The sequence below is a fragment of the Porites lutea genome, chromosome 7 (assembly GCF_958299795.1).
Source record: "Porites lutea chromosome 7, jaPorLute2.1, whole genome shotgun sequence".
Taxonomy (NCBI): domain Eukaryota; kingdom Metazoa; phylum Cnidaria; class Anthozoa; order Scleractinia; family Poritidae; genus Porites; species Porites lutea.
The window spans coordinates 7,201,439-7,209,924 of NC_133207.1; the positions used below are offsets into that span (position 1 = coordinate 7,201,439).

At 39.6% G+C, this 8,486-nt stretch overlaps 1 protein-coding gene across 1 annotated transcript; it reads left to right on the plus strand.

The window, feature by feature from the left end:
• Positions 1 to 225: 225 nt before the first annotated feature.
• On the plus strand, positions 226 to 7,664 carry LOC140942479 (amino acid transporter heavy chain SLC3A1-like). The gene is made up of 3 exons (XM_073391388.1): positions 226 to 1,288; positions 2,310 to 2,768; positions 5,794 to 7,664. Exons 1-3 carry the CDS (start codon positions 334 to 336, stop codon positions 6,195 to 6,197), a joined length of 1,818 nt encoding a protein of 605 aa, XP_073247489.1. The 5' UTR covers positions 226 to 333; the 3' UTR covers positions 6,198 to 7,664.
• Positions 7,665 to 8,486: the final 822 nt, after the last annotated feature.

Genomic DNA, 8,486 nt, shown 5'->3' on the forward strand with positions numbered 1-8,486 from the left:
TCAGGAAAAAACTTTAATTTAGCTGTTACTTTCTCTTCAGTTTTAACAAAATGAGTGTAAGAAAATTATTATGTGCCCAAAAGATGGATACCAATTTTGACGAACTATATCCTTTGAAAGATTTGAAATCGAAATTGTTTTGAACATCCACCCTACCCCTCCCTAAAAATGATCTCATGTTTTCCCATGGGACGACCGCGTGATCAATTGAATAAATTTGCCGCGTGTATCTTTGTTTTGTGTTGTGGTTCGCGCCATTGCAGACTATTGCTTGCGATTGTAGCTTCCCTCTAGGGTTTTTCTCACTTGTTTAAGTGAGCAGTCCCTTGCAACATGTCTAACGAGGTAGCATTTAACAGTCTCGAAAAAGATGATGTGAAAATTGCCTTCGATGACTCTCCTCATGCCCCTTTGAAGCCGACTGAAAAAGAAATTGCCGCTCACAGAAAAACACGCTTGATCCTCGTGGCATTGTTCGGTGTTGTCGTTCTAGTGCTAGTCGTCGTGGCTATAGTTATTATAGCAGTGTCTCCTCGTTGTTCACCTAAAACGACTCCAGCTCCCGGCAAGGCAAACAAAACGGACGACGATTCGTGGTGGAAGCACGCGGTCATTTACCAACTTTACCCTCGATCTTTCTTTGACAACAGCGGTGATGGAAATGGCGACTTGAAGGGGATTTCTAGCAAGTTAGATTACTTTGCTGAGCTGGGAGTTAATGCTCTGTTGTTAAACCCGATCTACAAGTCCAACGGAGGCTACGATGTTGAAAACTACACAAGTATCGACACGTTGTTCGGAAACATGGACGATTTTGAAAATCTTCTGAAGGACGCTAAAGAGAAAGGGCTGAAAATCATCATGGATTTCGTTCCCAATCACACTTCAAAGAAACATCCTTGGTTTGAGGAAAGCAAGAGAAGCAAAACAGATCCAAAGAGAGATTGGTATATTTGGCGTAACGGAACAGGAGAGAACAAAACAGAACCCCCAAACAACTGGCTCAGTGTATCTGGCGGCAGCGCCTGGACATACGACAGCACTAGCGAGCAATTTTACCTTCACCAGTTTAAAGAAGAGCAACCAGACTTGAATCTGAGAAACCAAGAAGTGAAAGATGAACTGAAGAAGGCGATGAAGTTTTGGCTTGATAAAGGGGTCGATGGCTTCCGATTCGACTCCGTGCAGTATTACGCGGAAAACGATACATTTGAAGACGAACCCACACTAGCGGGTTACAACGCCTCAAATCCCTTGTACGACTTTCTGGATCATAAATTCACTTTCGGTAATTAAATTCATACAGTTTATTCTTCCCTGACTTAGTAATACCGATGACATTTTCTATCGTAGGAGAGTTCATATAAAATCGATATACATGCCATTGATTTCATAGTCCTTCTGCGCTCCCCCTGCCCCCCCCTCCTACCTCACCCCACCTTAGATGAGGTATTTAGGAAACTTCACGCGGCTAGTAGGAATGTGCAGTATTTTTCCAAGTCCACTTGAAATCTGCACTGTTTTGTATCCTTACAGTAGCAGTCTGCTTTTAGACAAATGGGTGGTTCCAGAAGGCTACTTGGAATTCCTAAATGGGTGGGGGGAGGGGCTGGTGGACTGAAAGGCATAAGGGGGGTGGGGGGGGAGGTCCAGACCTCCATAAGGGAACTACAGTTTTGTAACTCAAGCCCCAGCTTAAACAAAGCACCAGAGGGACCAGTGTTATGTACTGCATGATTAATATTTTAGAAAAATCTTTGTGGCTTACCATCTATTATAAATAAAAGCGCAATTTTCTTTATCTTATTTGGAACTCTTGTCAGGTTTGCAAATGCTTGGAAAGAATCAGTATTCAAAACTTCCACCAGTCTCTTGCTGCCAATAGTTTTGTTTGCTGTTAGACAGTGTAAATTCCAATGACATCCGTGTGGTTGTAGTCTGTAATTGTTTTCAAAATTGCAAATCTCCCCACCTATTTTTGTCAAACGTAAATTAAAACATTCCCTCCCCACGGGAATAAATGTAGAATCTAGTCCATCTCTGTTATATTCTGGGGTATATTCGGATGATAGTTGCATTGACATAAGTAAAAGTGGCTGGTTGCAAGCCGTAGGATTTCAAATGCAATTTCATGACCAAAGATCATGGGAAAACATCTGTAACCATTTTTTGGTCGTGTTAAAATTTATGGGAACCCACCTTAATTTTTGTAAGTCATATATTCTTTTTCTTGGCACTGGAAACCTTAAACCAGTAACATGCAGTAATGATACAGTACCAGAAATTTTGCATTTTCCTGCTTGTTTCAGGTCTTGATGAGGATCTTACAATCCTGCAGGAGTTCATTGATTCTCTGAAAAGCGATGGAAGTAATCCCCCCCTGATTGCTGAAGTGAGCGGTGATTACAACAAAACATCACTTTATTTTGACAAGGTACAGATGCCAGAAAACCTGGGCTTGATCTCCATGGTAAAACGCACTGGCATGACCCTGTCTCAGGGAATCTTTCACACTATTAGTGAATACATGAGTGCTCTCCCGAAAGGCAAGATTCCAAACTGGGTCATTGGTAACCTTGATGAAGTTCGTGTTGGGAGCCGTGACAATGTGGGTAGTGATAACCGGAATGCAATGAATGCCCTTTTACTCACCCTTCCAGGGGCTGTTATGTCATATTATGGTGAAGAGATTGGCATGCTGGATGGCAGCAAATCCAGCGCAGATAGTCAGAGAACTCCAATGCAGTGGGATAACTCAGACAAAGCTGGTGGGTAACTCTTTGCTGACAGAAATGTAATGGGGAATTTTAAGCTCAGTGAATACATGAGAAAGATGTTTTATTCATTCAGTGACACAGGCAGGTTGGAAGAAAGAATCTGAGTACTCCCAATAGCAGTCAAGCCAATGACCTTCTTGTCACTAGTTCAGATGCCCTACCACTGAGCTACAGGATACTCGTTGGAGCTAAGGCCGTTAAACCATGTCTGTGTGACAAAAACCCTACATGCTGCTAGGACTGGAATGTCAATATTTGCTTGTTATCAGTAACAGAAATGTGACGTTGAATTGTAAGGTCTTAACAAAAACAAACTTTCTCGACAAATCTCAACTACTTGTGAGTCTAGTTCCATAGAAGAGTCCAAGTTCAACAACGTCACATGACATAAACATGTGATAATTGTCACAACGTACATAATGTAACGCAACTCTAAATGTCACTAACAAATTCCGTGAAATATTACATGAGAGAGGTGTTTTTTCAGTCAATGACACGGGCAGCATGGAAGAAAAATCAGAGTACTCTTAACAGGAGTGAAACCTATGACCTTCCACCTTATTGGTACTAAATTTCGTTGGGCTTTAATTTGGCATTTTTCGCAATTGTAAAAAAATCGTGAAATTAAAGACCTGCGGAAATAAATCCGTAGGAAATTATCTTAATACCCATATAGAAAATAAAAAAACAGAATTAACTTGTAATAGCAACAACATAGACACTATATGTATGGGCCAAAACAAATTGTTAACTGGTTTTACTGGTAACCTCAAATTTGTATCTTCCCTTTAGAATTAACATTAGTTTGCAAAGATTTCACACATAAGTTACAAGTTCCTGCTTATCTGAAGATTTTTAAAGGTTCAGACTTTAAAAAAAAAGCCTACTTTGCAAATTTTAATGCCCTTTTTTTCATATTTGCCTGTTAAAATTGCAAACCTTGCAAAATACTGTCTTGTCAAAATGGCTAAATTATGTACCAGTGGAATTAAGTACCAACAAGACGCTACGGAGCGTACACTTCGGCGTCGTGGTTGTGGAACTAATTAATTGTAAATGCGGAGGAATAGTAAGAAATCAAATATGGTAAGAGTAAGGTGTTAATTTGTGAAATTATGGGATTTGTCAGGATATTCTGAAAAGAGCAACATCCAAGAAGCCTACTTGCCAAAAACTAGCATTTCGGGACAAATTGTCTCCGAGGTATTAGCCCAGTTATGCTCTGATGACTCCATACAAATCCTTTTCAAAAAACAATTCTCTATTTTTCTTAGTCACATCAGGCTTCAAAAACAGCATAGCAGTTTCATGTCCTGATTAAAGATATGTAAGGCATGGGTAAGGAGTCAATTACGTTGAGCATGGAATTGGCTAAAACTCAAAGTCACGAGTTCAAATGTTTTGAGAATAATTATTCGATCACTGACTATCAGCACGCAGGGATGTCGGATTAACACAAGGAAGTTTAAGACCAAAGGAACATAGCCTTTACAGAGCTTTAAAACACAGCATTCACCAACACAAACTTGACTTGAACTTTGAGTAAAGCTAAACAGCCTCTACCAATAATAACAAACTCTCACTTGAACTTCAGATATCTTACGGCTTCCACGAACTTGTAAACACAGAACCTGAAAATCGACCTTCGTCACACTTGACAAAACACAGCAGTCCAGCTCGTGGAAAAAAACTTAGATCGTCAAAAGAACTCGCTGGGAACTTGCATACCGTTTGACATAAGGCTCTAGAAAATACTAAACAGGCGAATAGTAGTAGCTTTTCGACATATTTTATGATTTCAGTAACTGATACAAATCTGCTGACTCATGCTGAAATGCAAACATGGCCTAATTAATTATTCATGTATAATCCAAAAGCGTAGAGAACGTTCAAGAAAGTCACGTAACGCATGAAAGCAATTTTACTACGTAACACTCAACAAAGACAAAATGTCTTTGTGCAGCATTTTGTAACTTTAAATTCATCATAAAACAGTTCGAAAGGAGGGCTCACTCGTGAAATGTTTTTCAACACTCGAAGAGAAATTTCGTGTCTCTGCGCGGCCACGAAATATCCTCTGTTTATTCCTCGAGTAATTAAAGACTAAACTCGAAGTGATCTCAAGATATCACGAAGTAGTCCGGTCTCGTTTCGTGAAATAGTTGAAACAAGCCGAAAAGTCACGAAATTGCACGCCCAATCTTGTCCCGAGACTAGTGCATCATTTCATAACTATTTTTCATATCCCAAGCTACCTTGGGTCGCAGTAGCGCAATCGGCTAATCCCTCAACTTAGAGTCTCCTCTGATCTGATGGGTCACACAGGTGAGTCGGTTAAAACCCCGGGAAAGCCAAAACAATATTTCTTTCTTCCTCGAAAAAGTTAAAGAATAAATCAAAGAAATCGAAGTGATCTCGAGATATCTCGAACTAATTCAGCTCTCACTTCGTCAAATAGCCGAATAGAACCGAAAACCTACAGACTTTACATGCCCAATCTTGTCAAAAAATTGTAACTTTGATACATTCCTGAGCGTCGCGAATCCTTTACTTCGCGCTCCGCCGAAGTAATAAGGTGATTACTAGTCCAGATGCTCCACCACTGAGCTACAGGAGACTTTGTGCGCTTTTGAAAAGTCAGAACTGGCTGGCCAGACCATGGCTGGACCAGTCATTTTGACAAAGCAGTACGCTTTTTCCAAGAGTGTTTGCTGAAAAATCATCTCCTTCGTGCATACTATTTAGGATTTGACATATCTGGCTGGATAGTTTTGATTAAAAGTGAAAGTCTCTTTACGACAGGAATGGTCTGGCTGGTCAGTTCTGACAAATGGAAAGCATCCTTAGATGTTCAAATCTTATTCAGTCACAGGCTGAAATTCTAGTTGCCAGCTCTCAGTAATATTTTTAGGCACACTGGCAACCAGCTGGTTGCAATTTCGGACCCTGACAAATTACTTTGTGTCCTATATATAACCCTATGATTAAGTAACATGTTTATACTAAATTATTGCAGGTTTTACCAATGGCACACCGTGGCTGGAAGTCAATTCAGACTACAAGACTGTTAATGTGAAGACAGAGAAGGCCGATCCTAAATCATTCTACAGCAATTATGTCAAGCTGGTAAACCTGAGGAAGAAACCTGCCTTTGCCAGTGATGATATCAAAATCGTTCACATAGATAAACATGTGCTCTCTTATACCCGTGGTAGCGACGCTGACCAGTACCATGTTGCCATCAACTTCGGAAAGGCCATGTGGACAGGTGATTTTGAACGTCTTTCTGGGAGAGGCATGGTTGTTTTTGATAGCGAAGGTGAGCAAGAAAACTCTCAAGTGGATGTTAACAGAATCAAGCTCAATGTTGGTCAGGTTCTCATCGTGAGTAGAGGCAGTGAAAAGTGGCATGAAAAGTAACAACTGGAAGAGACAAACATTGTACCCTAGTATAATAGAATTTCATTTGAACTTGTTAGACTAAAATCCATCACATTACCTCCTGCATATTTATGAATTTCATGCTTAATTAGGTGCCTTTGAAATTTATAAATAACAGCCAGCAGTCACAACTGCAACTCTGGAGCTATTCAGTGCTATGAAGTGGCTGTAAACAAATTTCATGGCTCATTCTCTTTTTATTTTGCTTTGTTTTTTCATCGTTCTTGTTGATGGCCAGTGTCATGTAATTTAAACCAGTTTATTTTGTTATTTATAAATTATTATTTTCTGGCAAAATAATGTAAGTGAACATGAAAATGTGATAATATATAAATCTAGCCAAGCCTAAAGAAAAGCTTTAGATTAAAGGGACAGGTTCACGGTTCAGCGCATGCTCGTTTATCAAAATACTGTTTTTCTACTGGGACATGATGTATCGTCTATGCAAGCAATATGATCATGTCATGATGTTCTCAAAGAACCAATCTGCACATTTCCTTGGCAGTCACTTGCACTTGATCAACTTAAATATTTGCAAATAGCTGTAAATTAATCAACCATAGAAATACACGTCTACTGTGAAATACACTCTGAGATCACTGAGATATATGTGTAAGTGATAGAGTTAATAATAAATTGGAAAAAGTATTTTAATTAATGAGCACACGCTTAACCGTGAACCTGTCCCTTAAACCGTAATTATTACTTACTTGGCTACCATAATGATAATCATGGTTTTGTCACACAATGTATCATAACAGTCCAACCCTGTTTATATGGACACTGAGGGGGCCATAGAAGATGTTCGTATTAAAGGGATGTCTGTATTAAGTGGGTTGAAGTTAGAGAAAATCATAAGGACTTTCTTTCCCTTGGGACAAAGCAAACTCAGGGTGCAAAGAAAGTCAGTTTTACAGCCTGCTATTTGGGCAAGGTGTAGCTAGCATTTACTAGCTCACAAGTCATTTCAACTAGCCCCTAAACCCTTTTTGATTAGCAGGATTGATTACAGTCCCTCTGTAATTTGAATTTCCCTAAAAAACAGCACTTGCCCTGTCGGGCAAGTTAAGAACAAAAATCACTAGCCCATTAGCAAAATCCACTAGCCCCCGGCTATCGGACACGACTTTGTTTTCACGCTGAAACTGTCCGTGACAATGAGATGTTGGGTGTGTTTAAAGCAGGGATGGCTGTAGTGAGTAATGCTGTGCACAATTTGTTTCAGTTTTATTCTTGGTTACATTTTTTATTTTCCTGTTTTTCAAACTCGTTATCATAATTATATTACTACGGGAATAGCCTGAGACAAAAGAAAGATTTAATTTAAACCAAGGACAAAACTGAACCACAACATTATACAAATCATATGTGTTTGTGAATTTTTGGTAAAACTCATTTGTTAATTGACATATTCAGTCAATAAAATGATTGATTTGAAGTATTAAATACCGTACTTGTGATTATTTGAGTATCCTCGTACTGGCAAACATAGCTTGGCAATGGCAGAGTGGCATTAGTTTTTTAGCTGCTTAGTTTATTTTCGTGCTGTTTGTTTTTGGATTTGAAGTATAGCAACTGACTACATACAAAATCAACTCGACGTATATCATATTTCCTCGAATAAGCGCCCCCTCCCCTCCCCCTCACTTTTTCAAATGAAAAATGCGACGATGTGCATACCATTGAGTAGGATGATCTTAACTCGAGGACTATATTATTATTAATCTTACGTCTCTATTAAAGATTTCAATTATAGCCAAAACAAAGTGACACTTCGTAGCCTGAGAAAACAGCCAACATTTGGCGATGCTACCACTGGTTTCCCTGCCAAATGACATCTGAGAAACGAGCGCAGAAATTCCATACTGATGACACGTCACTACCCAGATCTAGGTAGTGCTTCTTATTGGTTGAGTCAAATTTCCCACGCGGCGCGAGAAATCAGCACTACCCAGATCTGGGTAGTGACGCGTCATCAGTATGGAATTTCCGCTCTCCTTTGTCAGACGTCTTTTGGCTGGGAAACCAGTGGTAGTGTCGCCAAATGTCGGCTGTTTTCTCAGGCTATACACTTCGTTGAAAGGAAAAACTTAATAAGCGGCCCCTCCTCTTATCTGCTATTTTAAATAAGCACACGAGCGCTTATTTTTTGTCCAAGATTGCAAGCTTTGAAATAATGAATAAAAAACTTAGACCCACTCCCTCCCCTCCCCCAAATAAAGGATGGGAAATTGGCATGTTTTCTCTTCGCGCGGCTTCATCCTTGAT

What these genes read in the sequence shown, in the direction of transcription:
- LOC140942479 (XM_073391388.1), top strand. Translation starts at nt 334, where the DNA reads ATGTCTAACGAGGTAGCATTTAACAGTCTCGAAAAAGATGATGTGAAA. An exon ending in GGATCATAAATTCACTTTCG is followed by an intron (nt 1,289 to 2,309) that starts GTAATTAAATTC and finishes TGCTTGTTTCAG; the next exon opens with GTCTTGATGAGGATCTTACA. An exon ending in GGATAACTCAGACAAAGCTG is followed by an intron (nt 2,769 to 5,793) that starts GTGGGTAACTCT and finishes AAATTATTGCAG; the next exon opens with GTTTTACCAATGGCACACCG.